This window comes from the organism of the source record quoted next, assembly GCF_019968985.1.
Source record: "MAG: Porospora cf. gigantea B chromosome Unknown PgB_NODE_490_length_16695_cov_134.906, whole genome shotgun sequence".
NCBI lineage: Eukaryota > Apicomplexa > Conoidasida > Eugregarinorida > Porosporidae > Porospora > Porospora cf. gigantea B.
In genome coordinates this window covers 1-16,695 of record NW_027179054.1, presented here as the reverse complement: position 1 = coordinate 16,695, position 16,695 = coordinate 1, and the positions used below count along the sequence as shown (strand labels likewise).

General features: G+C 54.8%; 4 protein-coding genes across 9 annotated transcripts; 3 read left to right on the top strand and 1 right to left on the bottom strand.

The window, feature by feature from the left end:
• Positions 1-71: 71 nt before the first annotated feature.
• Positions 72-14,456, top strand: KVP17_003594 (uncharacterized protein; the record flags this gene model as incomplete). 5 transcript variants are annotated; one of them, XM_068521088.1, is made up of 6 exons in its annotated part: positions 72-271; positions 300-374; positions 403-2,518; positions 2,547-11,769; positions 11,798-13,058; positions 13,190-14,456. In XM_068521088.1, 6 exons carry the CDS (start codon positions 72-74, stop codon positions 14,454-14,456), a joined length of 14,142 nt encoding a protein of 4,713 aa, XP_068373738.1. The 5 variants fall into 5 exon arrangements, with proteins under 5 accessions (XP_068373738.1, XP_068373737.1, XP_068373736.1 ...); XM_068521086.1 differs by lacking the exons at positions 72-271; positions 300-374; positions 13,190-14,456 and having other exon boundaries at positions 431-2,518; positions 2,547-11,819; XM_068521087.1 differs by lacking the exons at positions 300-374; positions 403-2,518; positions 2,547-11,769; positions 11,798-13,058; positions 13,190-14,456 and having other exon boundaries at positions 72-275.
• Positions 14,457-14,651: 195 nt separating this feature from the next.
• On the top strand, positions 14,652-15,362 carry KVP17_003596 (uncharacterized protein; the record flags this gene model as incomplete). Its single annotated transcript, XM_068521091.1, has 1 exon — positions 14,652-15,362. One exon carries the CDS (start codon positions 14,652-14,654, stop codon positions 15,360-15,362), a length of 711 nt encoding a protein of 236 aa, XP_068373741.1.
• Positions 15,363-15,606: 244 nt separating this feature from the next.
• On the bottom strand, positions 15,607-16,360 carry KVP17_003595 (uncharacterized protein; the record flags this gene model as incomplete). 2 transcript variants are annotated; one of them, XM_068521089.1, is made up of 2 exons in its annotated part: positions 15,607-16,266; positions 16,313-16,360. In XM_068521089.1, 2 exons carry the CDS (start codon positions 16,358-16,360, stop codon positions 15,607-15,609), a joined length of 708 nt encoding a protein of 235 aa, XP_068373739.1. The 2 variants fall into 2 exon arrangements, with proteins under 2 accessions (XP_068373739.1, XP_068373740.1); XM_068521090.1 differs by lacking the exon at positions 16,313-16,360 and having other exon boundaries at positions 15,607-16,155.
• Positions 16,361-16,375: 15 nt separating this feature from the next.
• KVP17_005177 (uncharacterized protein) lies at positions 16,376-16,695 on the top strand (the record flags this gene model as incomplete). Its single annotated transcript, XM_068514983.1, has 2 exons — positions 16,376-16,588; positions 16,617-16,695. Coding segments are annotated over 2 exons (292 nt in total), but the record flags the coding sequence as incomplete, so codon positions are not given.

The following is a 16,695-nucleotide window of genomic DNA, read 5'->3' as shown; positions in this document are numbered from 1 at the left end:
TGGAGGCTGTACAGGCCGTGGCGAACTTCTTGAGGGACGTCCCCTTGGCCGATCTGCTCTCCGCGTCATCTATGAATCAGATCACGTCTGCTGTGAAGGCAACGTTCAACCAACTGAAGCGCCTGAAGCTGGTACAGCAGTATGACATTTCAAGAGCATACCTCTTTGTGGAGTCGATATCTGCCGATCTAGCAGAACGAGCGATGAAGATTCTACGAACTCAGAACATCATGGCCATAGCCCACGAGGAGTTCGAGATTATTGCTTTTGAGTGAGACGTAAGGAGTACCACCATACAGGTGCAAGGAGCTTTTCAAGGTCTGGGACGACAACGTCCGCTCATTTAGAGAGTTGTGCAGGGAGGTCATGAAGAAGTAAGTCGCTGGCAGCGGGCTCACTCAGACGCGCCGGCAACTCTGTGCTTCCAAAGATGGTCACACACCACGCAGCACTGCAGGAACGTACAGAGGATATCAAAGCTATTCGGAAACAGCACCAGAAATTCAGCGAGACCGTGGGGACTGTCCTGCGAGGCGACTCTCGGAATCTAGCCGTAACCTTGGGACGAGAGCTCCAGAAAGCCTTCGAGGTATTCGGATTCGATGTTCTGGATTGTTCTCCTGCGGGCAAGACAACATGGGACTCAGCTCTTAAGGTCTATGAGGAGCGCGTAGGCAAAGTCGAGACCCAGATTGGTATGCAGCTCCAACAGCGGCTCGCCGGCGCCAGCAGCTCGACAGAAATGTTTCGCGTCTTTTCTGAGTTCAATGCGATCTTCTTTCGAAAGAAGATCCGCGCCGCCATCCAACACTACCAAGCACAGTTGCTACAACAAGTCAAGGAGGACTTGCGGCTGTTGCAAGTTAAATGCGATTCGGCCTATGAAATGTCGGACGGAGGTCGGATCTCGCGACTGAAAAGTGTTCCTGTCCCTGCCTCTGAACTCATTTGGTCCACGCAGGTGGAGTCCCGAGTAGCGACCTCTCTCCGCCGGATTGAAAATGTGCTTGGCCCGTCATGGAAGCAACACCTGGATGGGCAGAAGCTACGACAAGACGGGGAGAGCTTTCAAGCCAAACTCAACGTCTCGAGCCTCTTTGACCAGTGGCTGGCCCGGAACAAAACCGCCCACAAATTCGACCTCTCGAATCCTGTGTTCGTCGTCTATGAAATGGGTCCTGGCAACTACGAGGTGCGAGTGAATATGGATGACAGCATGCTCAATCTGTACAAGGAAATCCGCTACCTTCACGGGCTCAACTTCAGAGTGCCGTACGCCATCCGCGTCACCGCCGACGATACCAGAGCTTTCTACCCATATGTTGTCTGGCTGCGACAGTGCTTGCGGTCCTTCAATCAGGCTTCATACCGTCTCGAGTTGCCGGAACACGCAGCCTTGCGACCGCTGATTGCCAAGCAGCAACGTGAGATCCTCGGCCTGATACGGGACAACATGAAGCTCACCTTCCAGAGCAACGACGTGGACGCCGTAGCGCGAGCGCTGTCGGACGCGGTGACTCTTTTCGAGGGGAAACTCGAGGACGCGCGCGAGTATCGCCGTCGGGGAGAGCAGCTGTTGTTGAAGCTTCTGACTGCGAAGGTGGCTGCTGAAGACGATTCACCCACGATTGTCTCCACGCTAGAAGAGCTGCAGGCTGTGGTCACTGACGTGGCCACATCCAACTTCTCTAATGTCGATCAGTGGGCAAGCCAGCTGAACCAGCGGATTGCAGACGTGTTACTCAAGCGGCTCAACGAGACCCTGGACCTGTGGGTGCAGGAATTCACTGGGTTTTCAACGAAGTCGTCCCCCCAGCTGGTTCGTAGTCGCCAGGTGCTAGAGTTCCAGATCCGCTCGCAGACCCTAGTCTTGGAGCCTCCTGTAGAGGCGGCGCGTGCCCAATGGACATCACACCTCCATACCTGCATGTCTCACGTGTGCGGACTATCGCGGCTTCGCGTCGGGGGACGCGTGGTAGGCGGCGAGGAAGGCGCGGACTCCACTTTTAGGTTCCTACTCTCTCGCATGCACCAGGAATCCTACATGCAGTGCGTAGGCGCAATTCGAAACAGCATCGAGGGTCTTTCCAGGCTGGCAGGTACGTGGTCGCGGTACCAGAGGCTGTGGGAGGAGGATGTTTCCTCTCTCACGACTCAGATGGGCACGGATCTAGCTCAATGGCAGAATCTGCTAAACGATATCAAGAGCAGTCGACAGAGCGTGCACACAGAGGAAGAAGTCGTCTGTTTGGGCCCTCTGGTCGTTAACCAGTCGACTGTCCTACAAAAAGTGTCTTCGAAGTTCGATTCCTGGCACCGCGAGTGTCTCCAAGCATTCGGCAACCGTGTCCGCGAGACATGCTTGGCGATGCAGACCCAAATTCGAGCGACTCGAGGCGAGATGGAGCTGCTGGCAGACAGCAACCGCTCCAATCTGAACCAAGTCGAGAGCAACGCCACATCAATGTCTCCGGAGGCCACCGTGGCTCTAACAGAGTACATGATCAAACTGGACAGTGTGAGAGTGCAGTCGTTCCTGAACTCAGATCCAACTGAAGGTGCTTTCATGGTCCCCCGATGTCGACCACCTCGTCTCATCCGAGAGACTGCTCGAACGGCAGCGATTCGTCTTCCCCAACGACTGGGTGTGGGCCGACCAACTCACAGGCGACTGGGAGGCGTTCCTGCAGATATTCCGTCTGCAGCACTCTTCGATCGAGCGGCTGCGGCCTGCCTTGACGGCACTGGCACAGGCGGCCGATGGTCGACTGGCTGAGGAGCTGTCTGCTCTGCATGATGAGTGGATCCGAACCAAGCCCACGTCGTCCCAGGAGTCTCCGACGTCTGCTCTTTTGCAGATTGAAAGAGTCCGAAAGAGTCTCTTGAAGCTCAAGCAGGAGTTCGAAGGGCTGGCCAAGGCCCGCGAAAGTCTGTGTATCGTGGGTCAGAGCGGTGTAGATCCCGATGGTCTCCTCTCTGAAATCGAATCCACGCGTGAGGTGTGGTGTGAACTGCAGAAGTTCTACGCGACGCTTTCTGCACTCAAAGAGGAGCCCTGGTTATCGGTTGTGCCGAGGAAGGTCCGTATTCAGTTGGAGGAGGTCAACGAGGCTATCCGCGCCGTTCCGGCCATCTTCAGGCAACACGAGGCTTTCGAGAGCCTGAGCGAGCAGGTCACAGGGTACCTTGGCACCAATGCGCTGCTTAACGAGCTAAAGACCGACGCTCTCAAGGAGCGGCACTGGAAGAAGCTCTTCTCAGCTTGCAACATGAGAGTTGACTCTGTTTCAGCCATGACGCTGGGAGATATTTGGGACACTGACATGTACCGCTACGAGCAAGCCATAAGTGAGATACTCCTTGCTGCTCAAGGCGAGAATGCAGTGGAGGAGTTCTTGAAGGAGCTCAAAACGACTTGGTTTGAGTACGAGTTGCAGCTCATTGCGTATAAGGAGAAATGTTATCTGATCAAGGGCTTTGATGACGTGACCTCGTTGCTTGACGACCACCTGTCTTCATTGCAGAGTATGAAGCTCTCTCCCTACTACCGCCGCTTCGAAGAGGACGCTACCCTCTTCGATGACAAGCTGTCCAACCTGAACTCGCTACTGGCAGTTTGGGCTGAGGTTCAACGAAAGTATGTGTATCTGGAGGGTGTGTTTCTGGGCTCTGCTGACATTGCGGCCCTGCTGCCGTCGGAGCTCTCCCGCTTCAAAAGTATTGATCACGACTTTGTTGCGATCACAAAGCGGACAGTGCAGCGTCCTCGCGCCATGGAGCTGGTCCAGCAGGAAGGCCTGCTACGCACGCTTGAGCGCCTCTCCGAGTCTCTCACACGGGTTCAGAAAGCGCTGACCGAGTACCTAGAAAAGCAACGCTCTCTTTTTCCGCGATTCTATTTCGTGGGCGACGAAGATTTGCTGGAAATCATCGGCAACAGTCGGGACCCGTTGATAGTGCAAAGGCACATCAAGAAGATGTTTGCTGGCGTTGACTCATTCGTTCTCGACGGCACAGTGGTCTTGGGCATTGCGAGCAAGGAAGGCGAGGAAGTCACCTTTCTGACTCCTGTCGAAGTTCAGACGTTTAAATCTCTGGATGCCTGGCTAAAAGCCGTCGAGACGCAAATGGTGTTCACGTTAGCATCCATCCTCTCTGGAGCCATGGAGTCCTTCAGCAGCATGGACGTGCTGGAGGCCGATAGCCTTTTCCGCCTCATCGACGAGACGCCGCTGCAGATTTTGCTGCTGGCCTTTCAAGTTCGGTGGACATCGCAGGTTGACGCATGTCTCTCCGCTGGCAAACCACTGCTGTCAGTCGTCAATCAGTGCGAGTCGCTGTTGGCGCTGGTTGCACAGCACGTCCTTTCGCCTGTCGAGCCCATCTTCCGCACGAAGCTAGTGCAGATCATGACTGAGGTTGTCCACGAACGGGACGTGGTCCGGTCTCTCGTAGATCGTGGAGTGACATCCCCAGATTCCTTCCACTGGCTGAAAACATTGCGGTTTTACTTCGACCCTCGAGGGCGGGATGTGATGGACCGGGTTACAGTTCGAATGGCGAACGCCAAGTTGACCTACGGCTTCGAGTACTTGGGACTGGCGGAGAAACTAGTACAGACGGACCTGACCGACTCTTGCTTCCTAACGTTGACGCAAGCGCTACATTTCGGCATGGGAGGCAATCCTTTTGGCCCCGCAGGCACCGGGAAAACGGAATCTGTTAAGGCTCTTGGGGCCCAACTCGGACGTTTCGTCCTTGTTTTCTGCTGTGATGAGACATTCGATTTCCACGCTATGGGCCGCATCTTCGTGGGTCTGTGCGAAGTGGGAGCGTGGGGATGTTTTGACGAGTTTAACCGTCTCGAGGAGCGTATTCTGTCTGCCGTCTCAGAGCAGATTCTCACAATTCAGGCTGGGATCAAGGAAAAAAAGAGCAACATCGCTCTGATCGGTCACAATGTGGGACTCAATTCGAATGTGGGGATATTCGTGACCATGAACCCCGGATACGCAGGAAGGTCTCAGCTGCCTGATAACCTCAAACAACTCTTCCGAGAGTGTGCTATGATTAAGCCGGACAAGGCTATGATTGGCCAGGTTTGCCTCTACTCCAACGGCTTCCTCACAGCGGAAGCGCTGTCGTCAAAAGCGGTGTCTCTCTTCGACCTGTGTCTTCAGCAGCTGTCAAAACAGCCGCACTATGATTTCGGACTCCGAGCGCTCAAGAGTGTTCTTACGACCGCTGGTACCTTGAAGAGGAAGCGAATAGAGGAGTTAGACAAAGAGAATGTTGACTTGCCAGTGCTCGAAAAGGAGATTCTCCTTCGAGCCATCATGGACACACTACTCCCTCGGCTGGTCCCCGCTGACGTTCCTCTGCTGAAGGCCCTCGTAGAGGGAGTGTTCCCCGAGTCTGACGTGGGAGTCGTCGATGAAGCACAACTAACTCGAGAAGTGTTGAACGTCTGCCAGTACTACAACTACGACTGCTCCGACTCCTGGTTGGAGAAAATCCTACAGTTGCACCAGATTCTGCGAGTGAACCACGGAGTCATGCTGGTTGGGCCCTCGGGCACTGGGAAGACGTCCGCCTGGACTGTGCTGTTGCAGGCGTTGGAGCAGCTGGACGGCGTAAAAAGCCAGTCTTACGTTCTGGACCCCAAAGCAGTTCCGAAAGATGAGTTGTATGGCAAACTTGACCCGACGACGATGGAATGGACCGATGGCGTCTTTACATCCTTCCTGCGTCGCATCCTCAACGAACCACCCTCTGTGTCGAAGAACAAGCGTTACTGGATTGTAATGGACGGCGACGTCGACCCTGAATGGGCTGAGAACCTCAACTCCGCACTGGACGAGAACAAGATCCTGACGCTGCCCACCGGCGAGCGCTTGCAGATCTCGTCCAATGTGCGGCTGATGTTCGAGGTTGATACGCTCAAGAGTGCCACGTTGGCGACTGTATCTCGGTGCGGTATGATCTGGTTCTCAGAGGACGTGTTGAGCCTGACAAACGTGGCAAATCACATTATCGAGACGGTATGTAAGGGTCAAGAGGACCGCCGAGAGGTGATGCTGATGCTGGAGAAACCGACGATGCACAGGAAGCTGTCGTCCGCGATGTCGTTCCAGGCCGCCGAGAGCTCGCTGCTCGGCAGCATGCAGGAGGACAAGCACACACTCAACTCGATATGTGCTACTACGCTCAAGGGGTTCTTCAAGCCTGATGGTATCGCGCTGCAGTGCGTCGAGCTGTCCCAGAAATATGAGCACGTCATGGAATTCACCAAGATTCGCGTGCTAAACGCGACTCTACTTCTGATTCCCCGCGCAATAGCGGTGCTAGAGGAGTACTACGCCGGCCAAACCCCCAACCGATCACATTTGCGTACCTACATCTCACGCTATCTGGTGCTTGCCCTCGTCTGGGGCTGCGGAGGGGCCATGCCCCTCAAGGACCGAAATATTTTCGCTGTTGAGGTAGCGCGCGTGTGCTCTGAGGTCGGTTTGCCATCGGAGCTGGACGGCTCGACCTCGCTCCTGGAGTATGAGGTCCTCTCCGACGGAAACTGGGCTCCATGGCGTGAATGCATCACACCCGTGGAAATCGGCCGCGATGGCCTATCCGACGCCCAGCTTGTGATCGACACGGTAGACACGGTTCGACATAAATCAGTCCTGGGATCGTGGCTGGAGATGAGGCTGCCGTTCATCTTGTGTGGGCCGCCAGGGTCAGGCAAAACTATGACCTTTCTCTCGGCTCTCAAGGCCGTCCATGACGTGGAAATCGCCTCTCTGAACTTCAGCAGCGGCACATCACCAGAGGTCCTCCTGAAAACCTTCGACCTGTACTGTGAGTATGTGAAGACGAGCCAGGGCCTCGTGCTTCGGCCGAACCAGCCTGGGAAATGGCTCATGGTGTTCTGTGACGAGGTCAACCTTCCCGCTCCTGACAAATATGAGACGCAGCGAGTCATCATGTTTATGAGGCAGCTGCAGGAACTGGGAGGGTTCTATAAGCTTGATAAATTTGGTCAGTGGGTCTTCGTCAAGCTAGAACGGATCCAGTTCGGAGGGTGTTGCAACCCGCCCACAGACGCGGGGCGGCACCCTATGTCGCCGCGGTATCTGCGGCATGCCCCGATCATCTTCGTCGACTTCCCAGGCGCGGAATCGCTGGAGATGATCTACGGCACGTTCAATCGAGCCTTGCTGCAGCCGTTCAGCGCTTTGAGGGACTGCGCTCGCGAGCTGACGTTGGCCATGGTGGAATTCTACACCGCGAATCAAGAACGGTTCACCGCCGATCAGCAGCCTCATTACATCTATTCGCCCCGAGAGTTAACCCGATGGAAGGTTGCCCTGCACGAGGCACTCTTTTCGAGGTCTGACGTCTCCGTGCGAGAACTCGTCCGCCTAGCCATCCACGAAGCGCTTCGCATTTGGCGAGACAGGTTGGTGGAGGTTGACAGTAGGCAGTGGACAGACGCCACTATCGACGCGATATTCTTACGCCACTTCCCGTCGCTGAGTGAGACCGACGTGGCCCGCCCGCTGCTCTTCACCTCGCTCATGACGCGTCACTACGAGGAAGCCGACCAGGAGTCGCTCAGGGACTTCGTCCAGGGTCGCATGAAGCTTTTCAATGAGGAGGTTTCCAACACCCCGCTCGTCCTTTTCGACGATTGCCTGGAGCATATTGTACGGATAGACAGAGTGCTGCGCCAGCCGCTAGGTCATTTGCTGCTCGTTGGAGCCAGTGGAGCCGGAAAAACCATTCTCTCCCGCTTCATCTCTTGGATGAATGGAATCTCAGTGTTCATCATCAAGGCGGGGAGGAACTACAGCACCGAAGCATTTGAGGTGGACCTCCGGTCGGTCATGCGTCGGGCTGGGCTCAAAGACGAGAAGATCACCTTCATCTTTGACGAGAGTAATGCCTTGGGGCCAGCGTTCCTGGAGAGAATGAACGCGCTTCTCGCTGCGGGAGAGGTTCCAGGCCTGTTTGAGGGCGAAGAGTGGACACAGCTGATGTCTGAGTGTCGCGCCGCCTTCAGACAGCTCAGTGATGAAAACGAGCTCTTTGCCAAGTTTACTCGTCAGATCCAGCGCAACCTGCACATCGTATTCACTATGAATCCTTCCAATCCCGACTTCTACAACCGGCAGGCCACGTCACCGGCGCTCTTCAACCGATGCATCATTGACTGGTTTGGTGATTGGAACCACGACGCGTTGATTGCCGTGGCTCAGGACTTCAATAAAACGCTTGAGGTGGCTCCCGAAGCCTTTGAGGAGGTGGCAGGCGACGAGAGTTCGCTCCGCCGAGTACTCGCCGAAACCATCGTTCGGGCCCACTACTGCACAGACGAACTGAATAAGCATTTGTTGCGGAATGGTCAGAAGAGTAACTACGTCACTCCTCGTGACTACCTAGACTTCCTACGCCATTTCCTTGCCATAGTCTGCGAGACCAAGGAAGAGACCATTGAGACCTCGCGTCATCTGGCGGGAGGACTGTCCAAGCTGCATGAGACGAACACGCAGGTGTCGGAGTTCCAGAAGGTACTGAGCGTCAAGAGCCAGGAGCTGCTGGAGAAAAACCAGGAGGCTGAGGACAAGATGAAGATGATGATTCAACAGCAGACAGAAGCCGAAGAAAGCAAAAAGCATGCTGAGAAGCTGGCACAGAAGCTGGACGCGTCCAAGGTAGAGATTGCTCATCGAAAGAAGGAGGTTGGCAAGGAGCTCAAGGACGTCGAGCCTCTGCTGCTCACTGCCCAATCAGACGTGAAGGACATCCCCAAGCGGATGCTTGTCGAGCTCGTCTCGCTGGGAAGCCCGCCAGCAGCTGTGAAGTTCGCCGTCGAGGCCGTAATTATCTTCTTGAATGATCTGGGTGACAAGTCGGTGGCGTGGGACGAGTGCAGGAAGGCCATGAAGACGACGGACTTCATCTCCCGGGTGTTGAACTTCGACGCGAGCTCGTCTAGTCCAGCGACTGTCCGCACGATCCAGAACAAGTTCCTGTCGAGTCCAGGATGGGACTACGACAAGATCATGAGGGCGTCGAAGGCCGCTGGTCCTTTGGCCAAATGGGTGGAATCTTCGGTGTCTTACCAGACCATTCTTCTCAAGGTCGCACCCTTAAGGGAGGAAATTAATGATCTGGAAGCTGCCACCATCAAGAACGAGAAAAAATTCCGACAAACGAAAGACCTGCTTGCAGACCTGGAGAGGCAGTTGGTGGAGTACAAATCGGAGTATGCCGAGCTGATCTCTCAGGTGCAGAGAATCAAAACGGAGATGGAGACAGTGGAAGCCAAGGTGACACGCTCTACTCAGCTCCTGGCTAACCTTGAGTCGGAACAGAAGAGATGGACCGAGTCGGTCAAATCCTCTGCTGACGCATTGAACACCGTCCTAGGGGACTCCCTCCTCGCAGCAGCCTTTTGCACTTACACTGGGTTCTTTGAACATGGGGATCGCGAGCGTTTGCTACAGGAGTGGAGGGCCGCCATCTCGGGAGCTGGGTTGAGGATACGTGGTGGTTTATCGCTGGTAGAATTGTTGAGCCGGCCACAAGACCGATTCCAATGGCAGTCAAACAGTCTGCCGTCTGACGCTCTGTCCATAGAGAACGCCGTTATCATGAAGAGGTATATTCGCTACCCCTTGGTTATCGATCCGTCAGGGCAGGGGACTGGGTGGTTGCTGAAACAGTACAAGGATCAGAAGCTGGTGCAAACCTCCTTTAACGACCCTTCATTCATCAAACATCTGGAAAGCGCCCTTCGCTTCGGCACGACTCTGTTGGTGCAAGACGTCGAGAAGGTCAGCCCATTGATCAACAACGTCCTGAACAAGGAGACTCACCGCGCCGGCGGCCGCACACTCATCACGGTCGGCGACACCGAGGTGGACTTCTCGCCCACGTTCAAGATTATCCTAGCGACGAAGGACCCGACAGTTGTGTTCACGCCGGATCTCTGCAGTCGAGTGACATTCATCAACTTCACCATCACGCCCAGCAGCCTGCTCAACCAGTGCGTCAACATGGCTTTGGCCAGCGAGCGTCCAGAGGTCGAGAAGGAGCGTAACGACGTGCTTAAGCTGCAAGGGGAGTTTAGGGTGGTAATGCGAGACCTTGAGGACAAGCTCTTGCATTCACTATCTAACATTCAGGGCAACATCCTCGACGATGATAAGGTCCTGTCTACTTTGGAGTCGCTCAAAGCCCAGGCCGACGAAGTCGAGCGGGAGGTGCACCGTACGGAAGAGGTGATGGAGGCTGTGTCAGACACTACGAATACGTATGTGCCTCTCGCCGAGGCCTGTTCTCGTGCCTACTTCACCCTGCAGCAACTCCACAACCTCTTCTTCTTGTACCACTACGACCTCAGAAGCTTCCACTACCTCTTTGGCGAGACTCTGAAGAGTCAAAAGTCCCCGGCAGGGCTGTCTAGTGCGGAGTATCAATCCAGGATGCGCCTCATCACTGTGCGCGTGCTTCGGTCGGTGTACAAGCACGTCGCAGCCGGCATGCTAGACAAGCATAAGCTAATCGTAGCTTTGGAGCTCATGCGCATTAAATTCGAGTCGCTGTCCGACGTCACCTTGCGGACTGTAGAGTTCGACGCATTAATGGGTCTTCAAACCACTACAGGGAATGTCATCGAAGTACCACTGGAACTGAATGAGGAGCAACGCCAGAATCTGAGTAGTCTGACTCAGATACCTATCTTCCGAGATCTTGACCAGCACATTGCATCCAATGCAGACGCCTGGCGCACTTTCGCCTCCAGTGCTGAGCCCGAAGGTCAGTGGCCTCCTGACCTGATCCCCGAAACGGACCCGATGCTACAGTCGAGACTGACAGAGCGATGTGGAAAGGACACCGTCGAGGAAGGCCAGGTTCTTCTGCGCAGCGTTCGTCAAGCGTTGTTGCTTAGAGCCGTACGACCGGACAGGCTTCACGCTCACTTAGGTCGGCTAGCCGAGTCCATCGTGGGCAAGGGCTTTCTGGAAAGTGCCCCTGTAGACGCGGCGGCCATCAAGTCCGCGGTAGAACGAGAGGTCACTGCAGATGTACCAATGGTACTCATATCCACGGCGGGATTCGACCCCAGCCACCAAGTTGTGGCAGCTGCAAAGCAGCTGCAGAAGAACGTCTTCAGCGTGGCCATGGGCAGCGACGAAGGTTTCTCCGCGGCCAGCACTTCACTGCAGCAAGCAGCTCGAGACGGCTCGTGGGTCTTGTTGAAGAATGCGCATCTCTGTCCTTCGTGGCTAGCGCAGTTCGACAAGACCTTCCTTCGTCAGCAGCACCACTCTGGTTTCAGAGTGTTCTTCACGATGGAGTTTAACGAGAAGGTGCCGTCTAACTTCCTACGGTTGTCGTTCAAGGCCGTCTTTGAGGCTCCGCCAGGCATTCAAGCGTCGATGAAACGAACGCTGAAGCACCTGCTGCCTTCTTTGGGCCAGGACGACTCGACGCCTGCCGCCAGGTACCGTCTGCAGTTCACTCTTGCGTTCCTTCATGCCCTCGTTGTTGAGCGAAAGCAGTTCCATCCCATTGGCTGGACAAAGCCCTACGAGTTCTCTGATGCCGACTTGGTCTGCGGCTTCTCCGTTATAGACCAGTGGCTGAAGATCGGGGCGCAGGGCAAACCAGCTCTGGATCCGTCTGCTCTGAACTGGGACGCCATCAGAACTATACTGAAGAACACCGTTTACGGTGGAAGACTCGATAACCAGGTTGACTTGAGTGAGAATATGATCCGACATACATTCAGGCACCTTGGCCTCGTTCATTGACCGCCTCTTCACTCCACGCCTCTTCGACGCCGACTTCTCGATGACCGACATCAACGAGGCCGTAGACCTGAAGGCTCCGGCAGTGAGCAACACGCTGCAGACCTACGTGTCATGGGTGGACAACCTCGCAGCAGACAACGACCCGCGCTGGCTGGGCCTGAACCTCAACGCAGAGAAGGCGCGCAGCTCGAGGGAGGCGCTCAAAATCCTGGCGGGATGGAACGAAGTCAACGCCAAGACCTCCGAGGTCGTGGGCCGTCTGCTTCCCAAGCCGGACCTCATGCCGTTGGTAAGGTCAACACTCGTGTCGCTGGACTCCAGGGCGGTCGACGAAGCGGAGCGTCGCGCCGTCAATCAGTGGATGCGGGACCTGGAGGAAAAGATAGCCAGGCTACTAATTGTGATGCCGCCAGGAGTGGCCGTCCTCCAAAGGACGGAGTCCCTACAGGATGACCCGTTCTTCCGCTACTTCGAGCGAGAGCTGACGCTGCTCCACTCCTGCTGGACTACCGCCTCAGGAGATCTGGAGAGGCTTTCTCTGACGGTGCAAGGGTATGCGAAATTCACCAACCACTTGAGGGAAGTAGCGCGTTGCCTGCAGGCCAATATTCCGCCTGCCAGCTGGTCCCAAGGCGATCCGCGGTCACTTGACGTCTGGGCAGACGTCTTCCGAAAACGCGTGGTTCACCTCTCGGTTATCGCGAGGAACGTATTCAGCGCTGATCTGGGCGAGTTCACTGATTCCTTCCTCAGCGAAGCTGCAGAGTTGGGTGGAAAACTTGGCTTGGCAGATCCCTCCCCGAGACACATATGGTTGGGGGCTATAAGCCAACCCAACTCCTACTTCACGGCGACTCAGCAGCACGTCTGCCGCGCAATGGGCTGGTCGCTCGGTGACGTAGAACTCCGAATGTCGGTAGCTCAGGCAGAGCCCGGCATACAGTCGTTCAGGGCGACTGGCATTATTTCCCAATGGATTCGAGAGGACAGTAAACACAGACTGACTCCGGCAGACACGGAGAGCACTAGTTTGCCCCCAGTGAACTTTACCTGGTACAACATCGCAGACAGAGCGGCCAACAAGGAGCCGGACCCTCTTGAGGGCCACCAACAAGTCGAGGTTCCTCTTTTCCTGTCGAGCTCCCGGCAAGAGTTGCTGAGAATGGTGCCGGTGCCTGCCGAAACGGACGCGACGCCTATCTGGCGCCAGTGTGGTTGCGCGCTGATTCTTTGGAAACTGTAGGAGCGGAATGTTGCTTGACGTAATGTTCTAAACACGATAGCCGAACATTGGGATCGACATCATGACTAACATCATAATATGTGCCAAAGATAAACCGGTCCACAGATACGATGATTCATGAAGATAGACCACGCAATGCTCTGTGGGAAGCCCTGAAGATGCGCGTGTGGAACTTCATCATAGACCAAGTTGCATTCTTCAACTCTGACCGTTGGCCGGATCCAGCCAGCCACCGCGACACTACAGAGGTCCTCAGTGACTGGTTTGGAATAGGACTCATTCCGTCACCATTGGCGTACGACGTCCCTTTGCGGCCTCTCGGAAAATCGAAGCCCAGAAGACGATCACCAGACGCCCTACGCGAAACGTTCGGTGATATGTTTCCTGAGGCCACGATCCAGTCCTACGACTCTATGACCTCCGAGGAAGCATGGCCTTGGCGGCCGACGGATCTCACGGAGGAACTGAATGCTATGAGACGCATGAGACAACGACACAAGTCCAAGAGGTCCACCTCTCCCCGCTCCCGACGCCACCGCCGACACCAATTGCAGGAGCGGTCAATTTTGCACTCTCTTCTCGAAGAAGGTTACCGGAAGGAACGCATCATGATTCGAGAGGGCGTCCCCTACGCAGCTCGCGTCACTGATTACTTCGAGACCGCTTTGGGCACCCGTCCAGTAGAAGAGGCCAGCGACAAGACCCACACGAAGCTCTACCACCACACCCAATATCCAATGCGTCATGGTCACTATCTTGAATGGGATCCAAGCGGTCTGGTTCTTGGCACTGTAATAGACCCTGTCGCTGCGAACCGCCACTGGTCTCGTTCTAGAATTGCAGAGGACCTACGCAATGCGAGTGTTCACCAAGTAGTATACGATACAAACGACGGGGAACACCTCTGGGGCGTGTACAAGGTTGCCTGCGGCACTGCTGAAGTTTCGCTGAAGGATCAAACTAAGAATCCGCCAAAGCTGGTCGACCCAGCCCCACTTCTCGTGAAAGATATGGCGGCTTGGAATGATGAGCTGGACTGGCAAGCACGAAAACGTGCCAGGCTCGCCAAGAGACGACGGCTCACACGCAGCGACCCCGGCGTGCCCGCGTTCGCCCGATTTCATAAAACAGGTCTGCGCCCAAAGTTGGATGTGGAGGACAGCTGGCGGCTCCTTACCCAACCACCATCACCCCCCCTGGATCCCTCCTACATACACCACGTAGGTACTGCTAAGACGGCCAAACTCCAAGGCAGGGTGACGTTTGTCGATGCGTGGGAGCAGACGTCTACCCCTCCCTCATCAATGCTGGGCTCTCTGTCAAGCCGAGCCGAAACCCTGCCCGGAAACGAGCCTTCTGAGCATTCCATGGATTCTTTTTGTAGCAGGCCTTAGTCAGCCTATCCCGCGAAGATCATGTTGTTTTTTCTGTGGTCATTCGATTTGGTAAACTCCAATCCGAACCGGCAAAGGCCAGCTAACCACCACCAGAGTCGCCTACGGTGTTCAGCCGATATTCCAGCTGAAAACATAAGAATTTGGGTGAATAAAACCGGTAATAGACAAATCTCACTTTTGGAGCTTTTGAACATGCTACGTCTCCGCGGTGGTATGCAGATTTTTGTGAAGACTCTTACTGGAAAGACGATCACTCTCGAAGTCGAGACGGATGACTCCATAGAAGACGTCAAGGCCAAGATCCAGGATAAGGAGGGCATCCCTCCTGATCAGCAGCGGCTGATTTTCGCCGGCAAGCAGCTCGAAGATGGTCGTACTCTGTCGGACTACAATATTCAGAAGGAGTCTACACTCCATCTCGTGCTTAGACTCCGTGGAGGTATGCAGATCTTCGTCAAGACTTTGACGGGCAAGACTATCACACTTGAAGTCGAGATGGCCGACTCCATAGAAGATGTGAAGGCCAAGATCCAGGACAAGGAGGGTATCCCTCCTGATCAGCAGCGGTTGATTTTCGCCGGCAAGCAGCTGGAGGACGGTCGCACTCTGTCGGACTACAATATTCAGAAGGAGTCTACGCTCCATCTCGTGTTGAGACTGAGAGGTGGAATGCAGATCTTCGTGAAGACCCTAACAGGCAAGACTATCACGTTAGAGGTCGAAGTCGATGACTCTATTGAGAATGTCAAGGCAAAGATTCAGGACAAGGAGGGTATCCCTCCTGACCAGCAAAGGCTCATCTTTGCTGGCAAGCAGCTAGAGGATGGCAGAACCCTGCAGGACTACAACATCCAGAAGGAATCCACACTTCACCTAGTGCTAAGACTCAGAGGCGGGCAGTAGCTTTGTGGTTCTTATGAACAATGCTAACTACTTGCTCATCTGGGAACCTTCTGTAATGATCTTAGTTGATAAACTGAAACATATCGCAGTTGCAACGTTCCGTTGAAAAGTTGTTAGATGTGGAGGTCACCTTTACAACGTTCCGAAGGTTTTGGCAACGTGCTAATGAACAGGTGCGATAAACAATGACCATGACCAAAGGACTACCATTGCATATCAGGCTCATATCAGGCTCATAAAAACGTCACACGGCCAGCTTGCTAAAGGTGTGACAAGCAGTCACAATCAAGGCTTGTGTCCCGACCATTAGTCCCACATGAGATGTGTTCACGCTTATGAAAAATGCATGACCCGCAACGGCAAGCGTCAGATTGTCAGCCTTTCCAGATGTTCTTTCCAGAAGAGTGAGAACACTGGCCTCCGTGATACTCATCGCAACTAGCCACACAGACGGGTCATCGAGAAGAATCATAAGCCAAAGAGCCCATGATAGGGACACGACGAAGAAAACAATCGAACCTGGTACGGTCCTCTCGTGATCCTCGCGATCGAGTTTGGCTTTAACATAACAACCTGTCAACGCGGCGAGAGGATCTGCGTAGAAGAGGGGATACAGCCCGTGGAAAGGCACGTTCATCAGCGTGATGGCGAGGCACGACACCCCATAGAGAAAGATCCCCCAGTCAATTCTACTGGTTCCCGGTTTCCTAACCCTGTTCATTAATCCTAGGCAGCTCTTGCCAACGATCCCAAGAATCAGGATCGCTGCCGCCGACCGCGTCATTGTCGACATAGGGTAGCCCACAATGCACAACGCGAAGCTACTGCTTATGTGCAGGACCTTTCGACCTATGAACGGACTGAATATCGGGGTCCACTCGCACACGATCAGAGCGGCAAGAACCTGGGAAGCATTAGGAAAGGCAGATCAACTTGGCGCTACAACGTACAAAACTGACCACTAGCACGAGCTTCGCGGTGTCCAAGTCGACAGTCATAAAATCGCATTTTCGATGGGGAAGTCCACAACTCTGTACATTCTTATCGAGACCGCTGGGGGCTACGCCCTGGGTCAAGTCAAGGAGTGGGATCAGATCGGAGCGGACGCCGACAGCTTCGCACAGGCCGTCGCCAACGTTTCGCAGTTCAAGCAGATAGTCTCCATCGTAGCCTTCCACGGCTTCGTCACGGCAGAGGAAGCCCTTGAGAACATGGTATGTCGTTCGGTCAGTGTCTACTCTCACATTTCCTCAGAATGCCGTCACAATTGGCGAAGCTACTCCGATGCTGTCGTCCTTTCTGGACCAGAACCTTCCGTCAAAGCGCAAGTACA